We start from the raw sequence: 18,567 nt of genomic DNA, 5'->3' as shown, positions 1-18,567 counted from the left end.
CACCTGCTAGACCAGAGGTGGATTTAGGGCCGCATGACTCATTCCACCACACTGGGCACTGAGGCTAGAGGGCACTGCAGGGTTCTGCAGGATGCAGGTGACGCTGTGGTCTAAACCACAGAGTCTCTTGGGATTGCCGATCAGAAAGTCGGCGGTTTGAATCCTCGCAATGGGTCAGCTCCCATTGCTCTGTCCCAGTTTCTGCCAACCTAGCAGTTTGAAAGCACACCAGTGCAAGTAGATAAATAGGTACCGCTGCAGCGGGAAGGTAAACGGTGTTTCCATGAGCTCTGGTTTCCGTCACAGTGTCCCATTGCGCCAGAAGCAGTTTAGTCCTGCTGGCCACATGACCTGGAAAGCTGTCTGTGGACAAAAGCCGACTTCCTCTGCCTGAAGGTGAGATGAGCGCCACGACCCCATAGTCGCCTTTGACTGGACTTAACCATCCAAGGGTCCTTTACCTTTTTGGTGGGTGCTGAAACTATGACATGATGAATTGAGCAGAACTCTCTCTCTCTTGATATATATCCCTCTATCACCATTTTATCTCAATCTTCCATCCATATACCAAGAGGGAGAGTGTTTGTTTGTTTGCATTTTTAATGGCTATAAAAGCATTCCAGGACACTAAGCTATCTTACCAGTATATAAAGGCAAAAAACAAAAAGTTAAATAAAATGTAATGTGCATGACTAAGTACACCACTTCTAGATGCTTAATGCCTTTTGCTATCTCTACACAGGTATTGCCAATGCAATTTTTAGCGGCAGGAGCAGTGCAATATTTTACAGAAGCAATGGGAACATCAGCAGGGACCTCACCAACATAACCTTTGGCTTTCGGACTCGGGACTCCGACGTAATCCTGCTTTACGCAGAAAAGGAGCCAGAGTTTGTCACCATCCGCATCCAGAATGCCAAATTGGTGTTCCAGTTGCAAAGTGACAACAGCTTGTATACGCTGAGCCTGGCTAGCTCGCGGCCGGTGAATGATGGGATCCTGCACCAGGTGACCTTCTCAATGATGGAGCCCTTATCTCAGTCCTCGAGATGGCTCATGGATATAAATGACAAGGAAGACATCACAACAAGTACGGTTGCCACAGGAAACCTCAACTTCTTGAGAGAAGAGACAGATATCTACCTTGCTGACAAAGCTTTTGATAACCTGGACGGGCTCAGAGGGTGCATGAGCACTGTGGAAATTGGTGGCATCCACCTCTCCTACTTTGAAACCATTGATGGCTATATGAAGAAACCACAGGAAGAGCAGTTCCTCAAGATATCTGCCAAGCCCGTCGTCACTGGCTGCCTTCCACTGGACGCTTGCAGCTCAAACCCTTGCATGCACAACGGGATATGCGAAGACTTCTACTCTTATTATAGTTGCACGTGCGCCAAGGGTTACACTGGAACCCACTGCGAAACCAACATCGATGAGTGTGCATCAAATCCCTGTGTGCACGGAAACTGCAGCGACAGAGTCGCAATGTACAAGTGCATATGTGATCTGGGGTACACGGGGTCGAGGTGCGAAGAAGACATTGATGACTGCCGGGGCCATCTTTGTGCAAATGGAGCCACCTGTGTTGATGAGATTAACGGCTATTCCTGCCTATGTGCCGGGAATTTCACCGGAAGGTTTTGCAGGTACTGTCCTGAAGCCTGATGAAGAAATTCAGCCGCTACAGTATCAGTTGTTTCCAATCTCTTAAATGAGGCAGGGATTAAAAGCTGAACAAACCCCTGGGTTAGCAATTGCACTACTAAGAGTTGCATGGTGAGGAAATCAGGTAACGTCGTGGGCACCCTCAGTCTTATAACTGTCCATCATTGTGAATGGTGCTTTGCTCCCAGATAAGTGTACATAGGACTGGTTCTTTTCTAATAGCGTTTAAAGCAGGGTTTCCCAAACTTAGGTCTCCAGTTGTTTTTGGACTACAACTCCCATCATCCCTAGCTAGCAGGACCGGTGGTCAGGGATGGTGGGAATTGTAGTCCAAAAAAAAAAATCAGCTGGAGACCTAAGTTTGGGAAACTTTGTCTAAACAGAGATTTAGCACTGAATCAGAACTAATGGTGATCAGGTTTTCTGTGGATTGTTGTTTGTTCAAATTTAGTGCTAAATTTGTGGGTTTTCCAGGGGAAAGCGGCAGAGCGAAGGCAAAGCCATGCAGACTCATGCCTAGAGAGAAGTGCATAGCAAAATTTGGAGGTGTGAATTTCAAAGGATAGCTGTGTTTCAGCTCACACATTGCTTTCAAAATTGAGAATTAGGTGAGTTGACGTTCAAATCGTACCCCAGTGTTTCTCAGACCTGCTGTTTGACGACATCATCCCTGACCACTGGTCCTGCTAGCTAGGGATGACGATGGGAGTTGTTTGTCCAACAGCCGGGGATCCAAGTTTGAGAAACACTGTCCTAACCAAACCTGATTTCTTCTCCATCCCTGCTACAAGCAAACATGTACAGTGAGGGGGGGGGGAGTATTTGATCCCCTGCTAAATTTGCACGTTTGCTCTCTGACGAAGAAATGACCAGTCCGTAATTTTAATGGTAGGTTTATTGCAGCTGTGAGAGACAGAATAACAACAGGACAAAAGTCAGAGATTGAGGTGTAAAATAATAGGGGAAAGTGATTTTGTAGGCTTACCACTGTTGTTTCGCTTTAGATATATACGGCTACCGTCTACAGTGTGCGGGAATGAGATCAAAAATATTACCTGTTACAACTATGGCAACTGTTCTGAGCTTCAAGGACTCTTGGAATGCATGTGCCTCCCAGGCTTTACAGGACGGCGGTGAGATTATTATAATAATCATAAGTTTTTTCATATCATTTTTTTTTTTCATGCGGTAATTTGACTCAGTAGGAACAGGAGCAGGGCTTTTTTCCAGCTGGAACTCATCAGAACACAGTTCCGGCACTTCTCAGGATAGCACCATTGCCATTTTAAGAAAACAAGGGAGTTGTTCATGGCGAGTCCCGGCATTTATTTTTCTTAAAAAAACAGCACTGTATCTCCAGTCAATCCCGGAAAACATTGGGTTCTAAAAAGAAACATTAGGTTCTATTCACCACTAAATAACCTTTCTCTTATTTCATTTGTAACCGAGCAACGGGAGCTCACCCTGTCGCAGGGATTCGAACTACCGACTTTCTGATCGGCAAGTCCTAGGCTCTGTGGTTTAACTCGCGCATTAGACAGTTTATATCAAATCTAATTTAGGCGGTGAAGGGGGGACCCCACAGGCAAGACATCTGCAACCCCTGCCCTAGTTAAGCCATCTAGCAGAGCCAAGGATTTCAGTGAGCCATTGAAAGTGGCCTCAGTCCTGTATACCTGAAGGAGTGTCTCCACCCCCATCGTTCAGCCCAGACACTGAGGTCCATTTGTGAGGGCCTTCTGGCGGTTCCCTTACTGAGAGAAGTGAAGTTACAGGCAGAGGGTCTTCTCCCTTTGGACCGTCCTACCATTAGATGTCAAGGAGATAAAGAACTACACAACTTTTAGAACATTGTTAATGTTTTCATATGTGTTGGAGGGGCAACCCAGCCAGATGGACGGGGTATAAATAATAAAGTTAATTTATACCACCGTCTCACCTTTTCCATTCACATTAGTGAGTAGGTGGTCCATGTATTTACCTTTTTTAAAAAAAAATATTGCAGATGTGAAGTGGACATCAACGAGTGCACCTCTGACCCGTGCCTGAACGGGGGCCTCTGCCAGAACCTGCTCAACAAATTCAACTGCATCTGTGACTTGAACTACGCTGGCGATCGCTGCGAGATAGACGTAAGCGACCTCTCCTTCTTTGTCTCTCTCTTGTTGTGGCAGAACCTCTTTCAACTTCTCTCCTACCTCATTCTGCGCATGGATGATGACCCAGCAGTGGAGTGGGGGGAACAGGACGACTACTAAGCAGTCAGATTGGGGGCGTCGTTTTTAAAGCCGTCAGAGCACAATGGAAGATTGGCCAAACAAGTACAGCTAGGCTGGGAATCAGAACAGTGAGGGTAACCATAATCACACGCCAATTCCGTTTCTCTAACATTTTGAGCATATTTAAAATGTGGATTATTTGGTGCCCTGATTCCGATGGAGAGGCTGTGAAGAGATTCACGCTTCTTGGTGCAGTTCAGCTTTGAATGTGAGATGAAAGCAAAACATCCCTAAAGCAAGTTTTTGATATTTCAAAAGAATATCTGCATCTTCTTTTTGATCTGGAATTGCTTAGCAGTTTGGATTTGAAATACTTCCCATTTGTATAGCGCTTTCCCACAAAATTGTGGCTCACAACATAACTATTCGAAACATGTTAGGTATGGTTGTAATCACAGTATCAGTAAATACAGAAAATGTTTAAAAATCAATCCATAAAATATTGTGTGAAAACAATGTAAATAAGCTAGCCTCATAATAGAGTCATAGAACATTAAGAGTTGAGAAGAAATTTGGAGGCCAGAGTTCTTCCACCTTGGCTCGCCGGACGTTGTTGGACTACAATTCCCATCATCCCCAGCCAGCTTAGTCTAGGGTAAAGGAATAATGGAAGTTGTAGTCCAGTAACATCCAAAGACCAAACGTTGAAGAGGTCAGATCGGTGGCATATAAATAATAAATTATTATTATAGCTTTCTTATACATTATACTGTTAAATCTGTTTTAATGATGTTTGTGATTTTAATATTATTATTTACTTTGGTTGCAAATTGCTTTGTACCCAAAAGGACTTAAGCAATCAATTTAATAATCCTATGAAACTTTAAAAACCACCCTGCGATCTTCAGATGAAGGGAAGTATATAAATTTAATCAATAATAATAATAATGGCTGCTAGTGCAGGAGCAAAAACAGGAGGTAAACTAATTTGTTTATTAATTGAATTAATTAATCCTTTAATTAAATGATAAATCCCCCCTTCCTCTTCCCACCCCAAACCACAATTTGGCTTTGGTACCAAAGACCAAATGTACCAACAATGCTTTGAAGTTCTTACGAATGGAAAAAGTCGTGTATCGTGCAATTGAGTAAAACACGTTCTCTCAGCCACCACTGATAATATAAACTAATCACTGGGCTGTAACAGGTAAACAGGTGTAATCCAGATATTCTGGAATACATCTCTCTTTGCTGGCAGAGGCTGATGTGAGTTGCAGTCCAGGATTTGGTTTTTATTTATTTGTATACCACTGTTCAGACTACACATCCCTCTTTGCCTCGTTCCTAAAAGACTCTTCACCCCTTAAATTTCCAGCCAATCAGTCACTGTGTTATGCCAATGCAAGTCTCCCGAAGACCCCATCCTATCAAGAAGTCCTTTCCACATAATGTAGAAATTGGATCTTTAGTGTTGTGGCACCTGCCCTTTGGAATGCACTCCCCTTGAATATTAGTCATTAGATATTTCCCATAAGCCTTCTAAGTTGAGATCTTTCCCGGCCTGCATCTTTATTGGAATAGTTTCAAAAGCTGTTTTTTGTCGTTTTATCACTTGTTGTTTGCTGTGCTGGACTTCTTTGGGAGGAAGCGTAGGGTTACAGATTTATTAAATAAATCTGTATAAAATAAACAATCCGTGTAAAACCAGGGCCTTTTTTTGCAGCAGGAACTCAGTTCCGGCACCTCTCAGGTAGACACCATTGGCATTTAAGAGAAAATTTGCAAAGCATTCATGGCAAGTTCTGGCGCCTCTTTTTCTAAAAAAAAAAAAAAAAAAAAAAAAGCACTGTCACAAATTAAATAACGCCACATTACGTTAAATAATACCAGCAGGGGTAGGTGTAACCAAAGGCCATGGTGAACACATACATTTTTCACTGGTGCCGGAAACCCATTGGGATTTGTGCGAAGGGAAGGGCATCCCACACGGTTGGAGAAGGTTGCCTTAGAGGTTGTCATAGCTGAAGCACACTATTTTTTAAAATCCATTGCAAAAGAGCTCAGCGCTGATTGCCATAGATAAGATATCTTTATAGGCACATAAGGAAAAGAATAGAAACTTGAATGAGAGCTAAGCACCACAAAGGGATCTACAAAAAGCAAGGTGCATTTTAGGTTGGTGTAAGGAAACATGGAATTTGGAAACTTTGAACTCTCAGGGGCATTTCCCTTGCATACTGTGCTGCTATTTCAGGAGATGAAAAATAGATCAAGCACAAAAACCATATAAGATAGACACGGAGCGTATAAATAACCCTCTGAATATTTGTGCAGAGCTAGGAGCCCGATATCGGAGGGAAACTGTATACGTATGATGTGTCTTATGTGATCACTAACACAATACTGAAAAGCAGTATTCTAGTCTTATAGCACTGTATACATGCTGTTAATACTGGTGTTCTCAATGCAACCCTGCAGACTGTCGCTTTCTTTAACCACCTCATCATCAAGAGCATCCTCTGTCTTCACACATGTTTGTTTGTCCTTCTCTTTGTGAATGTGTATTTTTCAGCTACATTGTGTGTCTGTGTGGGCATCTGCATGCACTTAGCTCTCCTGTCTTTGTACATAACAATAAACCTTCTGCCTTTGTCATGCTACATCTCCCTTTTTGTTTGTGCTGTTGCCTGCGTTCTCATTTGCTTCATGTGCGTCGGGAATCTGCTACCCAGAAAGCCGAAGTTCACTCCCCCCAACGCCGCCTTCCGCCCAGCCCCTGAGGTGTGCGATTGCTTAAACATCTCCCGAGCCATGTGTCTTCCAAGTAAGGAGACGATCATCCGCCCTCCCTGAGGACAGAAAGCCTTCATTTCCAGAATACATTTGGTGCCTGCTATTTTGATTTCACCAAATGTCATCAGAAAAAGAGAAACCACTTGGGATTTTTATCTGCTTAAATTTTAATTTCTCTTTCTTCCTCAGTTCCCTCCCCCCAGTCGCCCACCAAAAGCTAAAAGAAGAGTGCATCAGAACAATATGTACCTGACTCAATTACTATCCTGAGTCAGCAACAATATCATAACGGTTGAGGTTGTATACTTTGCCCAATTGAGTAAATAATTTAGTTCTCCCATACCTCTGAATCCTTTGCAGTTGCTCGAGACTCAGGTGGCCACAGTACTTTCCATAAATTTCGGTTGGTGGCCCAGCTGTGCCCGGCTGGACAGGGATAGCCTGACTACTGTCAGTTATGCTCTAGTAACCTCTAGGTTAGATTACTGCAATGCGTTATGCATCCCCTCCAACATTTTTCCAGTGAAAATAGGGACATTCTATTCGACATCAAGAGGTTTCTCTGGCATTTGATGGCCTGCACAAAATTATACATTGGTCACCTTGAGCAAATTACAACCTTTCCGCCCAACCTACCTCACAAGATTGTTGTAAAGAAAAAATGTGCGAGGAAAGGGATCGTGTACGATGCCTTCAACAGATGAATGGAATGGAATTTTAGTTGTAGGCTGCCTTGAGTCTCTGCCAGGGGAAAAGATGAGATATAATTAATAATAATATAATAATATGTTATTTATATCCTGCCCTCCCCAGCCAAAGTTGGACTCAGAGCGGCTAACAACAACAACAATAAATACAGTGGCACCTCTGGTTACGTACTTAATTTGTTCTGGAGGTCCATTTTTAACCTGAAACTATTCTTAACCTGAAGCACCACTTTAGCTAATGGGGCTTCTCACTGCTACCGCGCCGCCGGAGCACGATTTCTGTTCTCATCCTGAAGCAAAGTTCTTAACCCGAGGTAGTATTTCTGGGTTAGCGGAGTGTGTAACCTGAAGCATATGTAACCTGAGGTACCACTGTACTACTAATAATAATAAGAAGAAGAAGAAACTGTGAGACTGATCGGGAACATACCTGGGTAAATCCTATTGAACTCAGTGGGACTTAGTTCTGAGTAAAAATCTTTAGGGTTGTAGTGTAAGGCTGCACAGCATTTACCCAGTTACCTGGGAGTAAGCTCCATTAAATACAGTGGGACTTACTTCTGAAGGCTTGCAGTTTAAGGCTCAATTTACAATAAAGAAATAAACACTCCACGCATTTCCTAAAAAATGGCTGGCTGCTGAAGCATTGCCATTTAAGAATTTAAAGTGGACTGGTGACATTTTCCTTCAAAATTATAGCAAGGGGTTCACATGCCAGGTTCACCGTTTCCTGTGTAATACATGGTATGTTGGGAGAAAAGCTTCTCCCTCTCTCGTGATATGAGAACCTGTTTAATCAAACAGCGCTCAATTGTGGGAGATGCAGGCAGATAAAAAAGGGAAGGAAATAATTATTCACACAGAACACAGTTATTATAATTATGATAGATTGACTAATCACCTTCAAAACAACCATCTCTAGGCAATGTGAACTCAAGATAATGAAAAAGAAATAGCAAATGCATTTGAAACAAAATTTCCGAAGTAGACACCCATGGTAAAAGACCCATTTATCTATCTGGGAAAGCTTTTGAAACAAAAACGTCTTCAATTGTTTATAGAAAGTGCAGGTGATGGGCACCTGTCGTACCATGAGAGGAATGCTGTTCCACAGAACAGGGGCAGCCACACACAAAAACCCTGCTCCAAGTTACTGCAGAGCAGACGTCTGAGATCTTTGGAACTTGCATGAGAAACTCTTCCACAGACCACAGAGATTTACTACGCGTGTAAGGGATAAGGCGGTCTCTCAACTAACCTGGTCCCACAAAATATAGTGATGGCCACCAATTTGGGTAATAGTAAAAATAATAATATAAACTATAACTGCAGGTACTTGGCAATCAGTTTAAATGATTGCTGTGCAATTTTACACACATTCTACTTACCAAGCAAAACTATATTATATTAATTTTACCAAAGTATATTTTGAACTCCCATGTCTATATATATATATATATATATATATATATATATATATTTGCAATCTTCATTTTGGGAATTTGAAAGTTCAAAAATTCAACACACCCTACTAGGCTGGACTAGGGTTTTACTTAGGGACTTGTGTTTGGATGTTCACATGGATTTTTTGTGCATGCTGCTTCCCCCAGTCGTCATCATCATCATCATCATCATCATCATCGCAACTTATTATTTATACCCCACCCATCTGGCTAGGTTTGCCCAGCCACTCTGGGCAATTCCAAACAGAATATTAAAGACACAATAAAACATCAAACATCAAAAACTTCCCTAAACAGTCGTTATAGTGGAGGAATAGAAAATCCACTCATGTAGAAGAATGCATACATATATCTGCTTCCTCCATTAGAATGAATGGGGTAGCACTCATATAAATCTGGAACCAGCAGCTGGCATCCTCAGGCCAAGGCTCACTGTAGACGACCAAATTCCCCCAAGCAACATTCATGCGGCTATGAATGACCCCCGTATTTCCCTTTCACATATCAAACGCCAGTCTCTCCAGTTACCACCCTTGAAGTTCAGGTGACAGCAACGTGTTCAGGGTGGTAGAATCCAACGGAACAGGATCTCTCCAAACTGAAGAGGTGACAACACGCCCAATAAATTTAGACTGGAGGTAAGCGTGACTCTGCAAGCACCCACTAGACCACGTGGAAGAGTATCACACCCCACGCTACTGGAAGAGGCGATGTTCCACAAGTTCACATTCCCATCATGCACTTGGTTTAGTTACTGTGCAGAGCTAATATGGACTGCATGTTTGAGTAGGTGCTCCTGTACCTGCTCCAACAAGCCTGCTTGAAAAGTGTGGCACACAGGAATGGTCTATCCGGCACAGACTTAAAATGTTATGGATCCTCTTCTTCCTTACTCTCTTGGCAGCTAGCGCACACACTACTTTTGCAAGGTCTGCTGGATAATATTATTTTAGCCTTGGGGGCAAGTGTGAATTATAGAATCGTAGAGTTGGAAGGGACCAACTAAAGCATCCATGACAGATGGCCATCCAACCTCTGCTTTAAAAACCTTCAGAGGAGGGAAGTTCAACCACCTCACAGGGGCATCTATTCCACTGTCAAACAGCTCTTACCGTCAGAAAGTTATTCCTGGTATTTAGCCGGAATCTCCTTTCTTGTAACTTGAATCCATTGGTTTGACTCCTACCCTTCAGAGCAGGAAAAAACCAGCTTGCTCCATCTTCCATGTGACAGCCCTTGAGATATTTGAAGGTGGCTATTGTATCTCCTCTCAGTTGCCTCTTTCCCAGGCTAGACATGCCCAAACCTCTCAACTGTTCCTCACAACGTTACACACCTAACAGCAACAACAACAGAAAACATGAATGAATGTGGCAGACAGCAGCAATATCAAATTCAGCGCAACTAAAACACTAAGTGAAGGAGTTTGGGATTCTCACTGAATTTGCCTTTCAGAGATTACTTAATATATTCATTAACCGCAAGTGTTAGTTATGTGAACATGTCCTAATGACACTTAAATTACAATAATAAATGCCCGCTGCCTCATGAATAATTTATTCCCCATTTGCATAGTCATCCTTATGCAGTTATTCCTGAGTAATTATCATACTGACTTAAAAAGGTGTCAAGGACTGAAAACTACGTTCCCTTTCCTGGGCTCATCCTCTCCCTCCATTGGCCATGTGCATCTTTCTTTTGTAATTCTGCCCTTACTCCGTGCCATCTCCATTCAGAAACCGGCAAAGAGCAAAACTCCCTCTAGTCCAGAGGCACCACTTCAAATTTCAATAGTTAAAGGGGGAGCAAGATTCAACAAGGTCCACCAGAACTTGTAGGTGGGGTGAAAAAGCAGTGCATGATAAGAGCATTTTTTGTGATTAATGTAATTATTATTAATTAGTTATTATTATTCAATGTATTTTGTGTGCATTTAAACCCCGACAGTCTCCAGATTTGGCGGAGTACGATGCAGACCCAGGGGTTTGTTACTTCATATCATAATATTGTAACAATTCAAAAGAGACATGCAAAGCCTAAGGTAAAGATAAAGGGACCCCTGACCATTAGGTCCAGCATACAGCTTCCAGGTCATGTGGCCAGCATGACTAAGCCGCTTCTGGCGAACCAGAGCAGTGCACAGAAACACCGTTTACCTTCCCGCTGGAGAGGTACCTATTTATCTACTTGCACTTTGACGTGCTTTCGAACTGCTAAGTTGGCAGGAGCAGGGACCGAGCAACGGGAGCTCACCCCGTCACATGGATTCGAACCACCGACCTTCTGATCAGCAAGTCCTAGGCTCTGTGGTTTAACCCACAGCGCCACCCGCAACCCATGCAAAGCCTATGTCTAGCTTAATCATTCAAAAATGATAACTACTTATAATGGAATAGGTTTCCTCTGTCCTTCCATATATAACAGGAAGCTCCATAGCCTATCAGTTTGTTTTTCACTTTAAAGAGAATCTGCATTCTACATGAATAACAGTTAAATTTTAGGAGTGACAAGAAAGCAAGTTCTTGGCTCCTGGTCTTACGTATAAGGTAAAGGACCCCTGGACAGTTAAGTCCAGTGAAACTTGACAATGGGGTGTGATGCTCATCTCGCTTCAGGCCAAGGGAGCTGGTGTTTTCCCACAGACAAGGACATTATACAGAAAAGAAGGTGGCTGGCCCACAGTTTTCGTGTTTTATAAACCACATCAAGGTTTTCTTATAATCAAGCAGTTTATGGATTTTGTTAAATAACAATAAAAAAGTAAATAAATAAAATTGGTCGGGACTTTCCCTCGAAAATAAGGATGGTCCTAACATCTGCCTATATAAGCACCTATTCTGTTGCTTCTTTCCATGCATTTCCAATGATTTATTCAGCTCCAAGGTGACCCGTTTTAAAACAAGAACTGCAAGACTCTTCCAGTCCTTTTAATTAATTTAAACTGTACACCTAATTTAGAATACGTTGGGCTTTGTTCTTAATCTAGGCATTCCAATTTATTTTGCTCGCAGAGGCATTTTAGGGAGGGTTAAACAAATTTGTTCAAGAACTTGTTGAATAACTTGTTGGCATGAATGCTGCTTATTGCTGGGTTTCCTGGCCATGGAAAGAAAGGATCGTGCAATACTATCTGTCTTGAATAACAGGCCTGGTGAGAATCATAAGGAGAAGGGCCCACTCAGGGCATCTTATCCAAGGGACATGGGTGGCACTGTGGTCTAAACCCCTGAGCCTCTTGGGCTTGCCAACCAGAAGGTCGGTGGTTCGAATCCCCGTGACCAAGTGAGCTCGTTTTTCTGTCCCAGCTCCTGCCAACCTAGCAGTTTGAAAGCACGCCAGTGCAAGTAGATAAATAGGCACCACAGTGGTGGGAAGGTAAACGGTGTTTCCGTGAGCTCTGGCTTCCACCACAGTGTCCCGTTACGCCAGAAGTGGTTTAGTCATGCTGGCCACATGACCTGGAAAGCTGTCTGTGGACAAACACTGGCTCCCTTGGCCTGAAAGCGCCACAACCCCATAGTTGCCTTTGACTGGACTTAACCATCCAGGGGTCCTTTACCTTTTTTACCTATCCAAGGACATTGTTATGACCCCTGTCCAAAGAAAAACTGGAACCAACACTAATCTACACTACAAACCTCTTAATCCCTCCCCATATCCAAGGGAATCCTGGGAACTATGGTTCTGTGAGGAGGACTACATAACCTCCAACATTTCTCCAGTGAAAATAGGGATTGTCTTGTTCAATAATAATAATAATAATAATGATGATGATGATGATGATGATGATGTTGATATTTATAGCCCACCCATCTGACTGGGTTGTCCCAGTCACTCTGGGCAGTTTCCAATATATATATATAAGATGATAATAAAAATATACAGGGCTGTCTTCAGATGTCTTCTCAAGGATATACAGTGGTATCTCAGGTTACATACGCTTCAGGTTACATACGCTTCAGGTTACAGACTCCGCTAACCCAGAAGTAGTGCTTCAGGTTAAGAACTTTGCTTCAGGATGAGAACAGAAATTGGGCTCCGGCGGCGTGGCAGCAGCAGGAGGCCCCATTAGCCAAAGTGGTGCTTCAGGTTAAGAACAGTTTCAGGTTAAGAACGGGCCTCCGGAACGAATTAAGTACTTAACCTGAGGTACCACTGTATAGTTACTTATCTCCTTGGCTCAGGGTACACATAACTCCATACTCTTCTATATTTCCCTGATGAAAACAGGCACGTCCTACCTTACCCTCTTTTAAATCTTGCAAAACCAGAAGAGAAACCTGCATGGGAACACACCCAGAGTCAGGCACAGTGTGGGCTTAAGTGTGTGGCTCTTCATTTGGTTTCCCACGTTACCTGAAGGGCTTGCATCCCTCCCTTTGGGATTTGTGCCTAGTCAAACTTCCACCTTGTAAGTAAAATCCACAAGGGGATTTCAGAAAGGTGCCAAAATGGATGTGGCAACTCCCCTGTTTCTGTTGATAGAGCAGGTGGGGGGGCACATACTGCTAGTTAAAAAAGAAACAGGGCTTCATTGGTTTGGGGGCAATTACAGATAATGAGATGGATTGGAATAGATCATTTCAATGTCTTGGAATATTTTAGCTGAAATCAAGTCTCTCCGGTTTCGTTTTCTCCCCTTCTGTCTTCATGCAACTTTCCCACAGGAATATGAAACTCAGGCACCAAGAGAAGCTACTGGGGATCTTCTAAGCTTTATTTACATTAGAAAGGAGGATTCACTTGGGAGTACAAGCTACACAGGGAAGGGGGGGAGTATATGGCACAGTCTGCTACTATAAGGCCACATTTTTAAAATCTGCGAACCTGATCTCAGGTTAAGGATCTCTAGATCTGCCCCAAATGTTCACACCCTGGTCAGAGCCTGATGTCCAGTTTAAGCGTGACTTGAAATGGACTTAAACTTATAAGCATCATCTATTAGAGGGAGGCAATGACTGAGGAAGAGATTTCAATGGCAATTCAAATACCCATCTTCATTATACCTCTTGATGTGCGAGGGTTGATCAGGTCCACGCAGGTTAAAGTGGTGAATTCCATCTTGAAATGGAAGTAGTTTCAACTAGCAAAAATCGAAATAACTGCTGTTGTTTTCAGTAAAGGTTTCAGCTTCTTGCACACAATCCAATTGTTCCAACTTTCCAGGGACAGTCCCTTTCTCTTTTAGGAAAGTGACTATCTTGCTTTTTAAAGGCAGAAATCAAGTATGCTTTAACAATATATATATAGTATGCAGGGGCATACTGCGGGAGGCAGTGGAAGACAGGAGTGCCTGGCGTGCTCTGGTCCTTGGGTCACGAAGAGTCGGACACGACTAAATGACTAAACAACAACAACATGCAGGGGCAGGGCCTTTGGTTCACACTTCCTCCAAAAACCACAGCAATCTTTTGAAATGTGCACATCTCCGAATTTTGTAATTGGAATTCCCAAACCAAATAATGAACACAAAAATGTGCTTATTACTGGACAGTGTACATTAAATGCATGTGAGTGAAAATAACATAGAAAATTAAATTGTCTTAGGTAAAATTGCTTACTAAAACACTGATAATTTTTTATGAGGAAAACTGAACTTAAGACTAGGAAAGTGAGAAAGTAAAAGAATCTGAAATTCCATGTTCCCCTTAAATCTGTTCTAGGCGTTTTCCCAACTCTTTAGAGTAGATATGGAGGGGATGCAGGTCATGCACGGGGGAAGATCAGTTTGTATTTTTTTTATTTTTTTAAAAGTCCCCATGCACATTTATCAGCATTTAATGCAAATTTCTCTTAATGCACAGATGTCTATATCTAAAAGGTAAAGGTAAAGGATGCCTGACAATTAAGTCCAGTCGAGAATGACTCTGGGGTTGCGGCGCTCATCTCGCTTTACTGGCTGAGGGAGCCGACGTTTGTCCACAGTTTTTCTGGATCATGTGGGCAGCATGACTAAGCCGCTTCTGGAGAAACCAGAGCAGCACACGGAAACGCCGTTTACCTTCCCACCTATTTATCTACTTGCACTTTGATGTGCTTTCGAACTGCTAGGTTGGCAGGAGCTGGGACCAAGCAACAGGAGCTCATCCCGTTGCGGGGATTTGAACCACCGACCTTCCAAGCCCTAGGCTCTGTGGTTTAACCCACAGCGCCACCCGCATCCCTGTCTATATATAACTTCCCCTAATATGTACCTTTTCATATGCACAGTGTAGGGCATTTTACATTTTATCCTAGTATATGCAATTTAGTACACATTACTTGGTGGGGAACTGAATTGTAAACTTGAGAAAAGTGTGTGTTTCCAAGGATGGCTGTGTTTCGAAAAGTGTGAACCAGATAGGTTTGGATTTTTACATGTGAACTGAATTGAATTCCCTCCCCCATCCACAGTTGGAACGCAGTCCCTTCAAACACAGTTAAATCCTGAAACACAGTTCGTTAGATATCTAACTTATTGAAAAACAGTCTCAGCAGGAAACTGACCAATTTACTAAGTTCACTTTAATTGACAGAAGTCTGTAAAAAGAAATATACAGGGTGCTAATCAGACACTATTGCCACAATTGGACAATCACCATCCAGAGGCTCAGATCTGAGATGCAAGATAAATGATCCAGCCATGGATAACCATCTCATCAAAAAGAAAAGCAAATACAGTGGTATCTCGGGTTAAGAACTTAATTCGTTCTGAAGGTCCGTTCTTAACATGAAACTGTTCTTAACCTGAGGTACCACTTTAGCTCATGGGGCCTCCCGCTGCTGCCGCTGTGCAATTTCTGTTCTCATCCTGAAGCAAAGTTCTTAACCCAAGGTACTATTTCTGGGTTAGCGGAGTCTGTAACCTGAAGTATCTGTAACCTGAAGCATCTATAACTTGAGGTACCACTGTATTTCAATTCTTTAAATAATGATTTCCATGTTTCTTTCAAACCCAAATCCGTTGTGCTTGCTCTGCGATCCCTGAGCCTCGATTAACTTTCTTCCAAGGAACTACTCACGGGGATAATACACAGACAGACTTGCTCACACAGGTCACAACCGTCTACTTAGCAGTGAGCAAAAACATAGCAGCTCTGTGTAATATGTGAGGCCGGTAGGCTTCTGACAGTCAATATTTAGAGCTGGAAGCAGAAGATGGCTGCAATTTAAGTGTTGCACCCCGACAGAAGAGTTGTTGGCTTGCTATCTTGCTGTCTGTCAGCATGAACCACCCAAAGAGCTATTTTGCTAACCAGTGATTCATGCTAAATATTCGCTAACCTGCCAGGATTGTTTTGCAGAATCCTAGCACTGACTGGAGAGGGCAGTTCTCCGAGGTATTTCTTATATATCTGACTGTGCAAGATCCAAGGAATTTGGAACGGCTGGGAAGTTATTTGTATGGTATACATTAGTTGTCCAGGGAGATGGTCAGGGGTGGGGGACATCGCAACACTTTTCTATGCATATTGTAAGGCGTTAGGAAAGCAATGTGGGAAGCATATGCAAAATTGCTGAGTGCTAGTGCTTGCATCTGGTTAATCTCATCATCCAGCCATCCTGCGCTCCTGAACAGGCCCAATTCGGACATGCATCTCATGCAGCATCCTTACACTGCTCCTTCTCTCCTCTTTTGCAATGCTTCAACACTTCCCAAGTTAATTATTATTTTAATGTCTGAACAGGGAAACTGTGGTTCCCAAGATCAGACCAAGCCAGGATCTTAAACCAAAATGAACTGTGGTTGGAGATTCTGTTTTATGCCAATCCAAGCAACCATCGTTTCAAAGTTTGGCTGAAATGGGAAACAATGGATTAATTAACAATGAATTAAAGCAGATTCCGACTAAACATCAGGGAGAACCTTCTGATGGTAAGAGTTGTTTTACAGTGGAACGGGCTCCCTCAGGAGGTGGCAGACTTCATTTGAGGTTTTAAAGCAAAGGTTGGATGGCCATCTGTCATGGATGATATAGTTGAGCTTCCTGCATTGCAGGGGGTTGGACTAGATAACCCTCAAGGTCCTTTTCAATTCTTTGATTCCATAACCCAGAAAATGTTGAATTGTCAGTACACTGAGAAGGAAAAAGGGAAGGGACAACACATGGGTGGAACATACAGGTGCAAAACATAATAACTCTTGATGTATCAAACTGAGACATGTATATGCAAACTGGGCTATAGCAAGACCTCACACAATATTTTACAAATGTATAAATTTTAGAAATTTTTGCACTTACCAGCTTAGTTGCCAAGGGAGGTGGTTTCAGGACTTTCTGGCATGCTGTCACACAACGTTGTCATTATTCGGCTAGTCTTCTGAAATACCAGGATGCCATTAAAAATCACCACGTACCTTGAAACAAAAACATTTCCTTGCCTTTTAATTTGTTTTCCCACAATAGTTCTTTTCAGTATCACCACCAGAGTAGCTGTCTTGATCAAAACCTTAGTGCCAATGAATTCTGTTTGTCTAACACAGTGATGGGGTTCCTGCAGCCCCTTAGCTGTTGATGGACTACAAATTCCCATCATCTCTGACCATTGTCTATGGTGGCTGGAATTGAAAGAGAATACAAGTCCCAGATTTCCCATCCCTGATCTACTGGCTTCCTTTGAAACCCTTAATACGTTTTCACCGAGGAAGAAATCTCCAAATTTGCTTCAAATTTCTCTTTCGACAAAATATTTGAGAGAGAAATCTCTTTTCACAAAATTGTTGGGGATGAATTTATGCAGAACTTAAAGCAAAGTTCTTTTGCCTTCCCTCATAAGCCTAGATGTTTTCCTTACAGGAGAACCTTCAAATTCACTTCATATTTAACTTCATGTGAAATTTGGTGGAAACCCTATTTAACACTCATAGAGTGAGTGACAGAAGTGTCTCAATAAAAGTGGGAAAGGTGCCATGCCAGGCTGTCAAGCAATGCTATGAGTTCTATATTTTCATTCTATAAAGTGGTAATCGGCATAAAGGCCTACATCCGAAGACCTCCGAGGGCCTCTTGTAATCTGAGGAGTGTTTGGCTTGAGCCCATATTGCTAACCATCTGGTGCCTCAGCATAGCCGTAGTGTCTAAAGACCGGCTATTCCAACAGTTATCACATGCCCTGTTGTGAACACCAGGCTCCCGTTGGTGAACAATTACTCACATAATTGGAGTTTGTGGCCGATGTCAATCCAAGTGAGGAATTTGCCATCTGGCTGCTTGTGGCATGATATGCAAAAGGTAGAGCTACAAGGCGGACTATTTATTTATTGCCCCTTAAATCATCCCAATCTTCCCTCTGAGAAGCTTTCAGAACAACCTCCCGTCTTTCCTACCCAGATAATGATCAGGTTGAAGCCCTTTTAAGCTTTAACAATACAAGTGGTGTAGCAATAAAACTGCTAGCACATTTGAAAAGCTAAGCAGGGCCCGCTATGGTTTCAACTTGGATGGGAGACAGTGTGTTGAGATCTCTGCATTGCAGGGGGTTGGACTAGATGACCCGCAGGGTCCCTTCCACCTCTACAATTCTATGATTCTAAAGCACAGCTGGCATATAGTTCTGTGGTCAAAAAATAAATGGCTGATTCAGTCTCTCCAGTTAAAGAGCTTTGCCCCCAAATCTTAGAAAATGTTTCCCAATTAAATCAGACAGTACTGGACAAAAGAGTCTGACTAAGTCTGAAGTAGTTTCACATGAGCCTAGAAAATCTCATTTGATATGTATTTCATTTATTTTAAGTTA

The 18,567-nt window shown here is 42.6% G+C and overlaps 1 protein-coding gene and 1 long non-coding RNA gene across 3 annotated transcripts in view; one reads left to right on the top strand and one right to left on the bottom strand.

Annotated features, from left to right (window-relative positions):
- The window catches only part of CRB1 (crumbs cell polarity complex component 1), a 177,381-nt gene that overhangs the window by 153,017 nt on the left and 5,797 nt on the right, over window positions 1–18,567 (top strand). For both annotated transcript variants that reach the window (XM_083745309.1, XM_083745308.1), the window contains 3 exons: window positions 743–1,649; window positions 2,673–2,801; window positions 3,674–3,800. In XM_083745309.1, coding sequence (XP_083601435.1) covers window positions 743–1,649; window positions 2,673–2,801; window positions 3,674–3,800 — 1,163 coding nt within the window. The remainder of the gene's footprint in view (window positions 1–742; window positions 1,650–2,672; window positions 2,802–3,673; window positions 3,801–18,567) is intronic.
- Window positions 5,796–17,463, bottom strand: LOC310847546. Its single transcript, XR_014565889.1, has 3 exons — window positions 17,073–17,463; window positions 9,963–10,186; window positions 5,796–7,421 (listed from the first exon to the last, which is right to left on the bottom strand). It is a non-coding gene; the product is annotated as an uncharacterized lncRNA (long non-coding RNA).

The sequence above is a fragment of the Podarcis gaigeae genome (assembly GCF_964106915.1).
Source record: "Podarcis gaigeae genome assembly, chromosome: 6".
Taxonomy (NCBI): domain Eukaryota; kingdom Metazoa; phylum Chordata; class Lepidosauria; order Squamata; family Lacertidae; genus Podarcis; species Podarcis gaigeae.
Note: the sequence above shows the minus strand (reverse complement) of the source record. Positions and strands in the feature narration are given on the sequence as shown.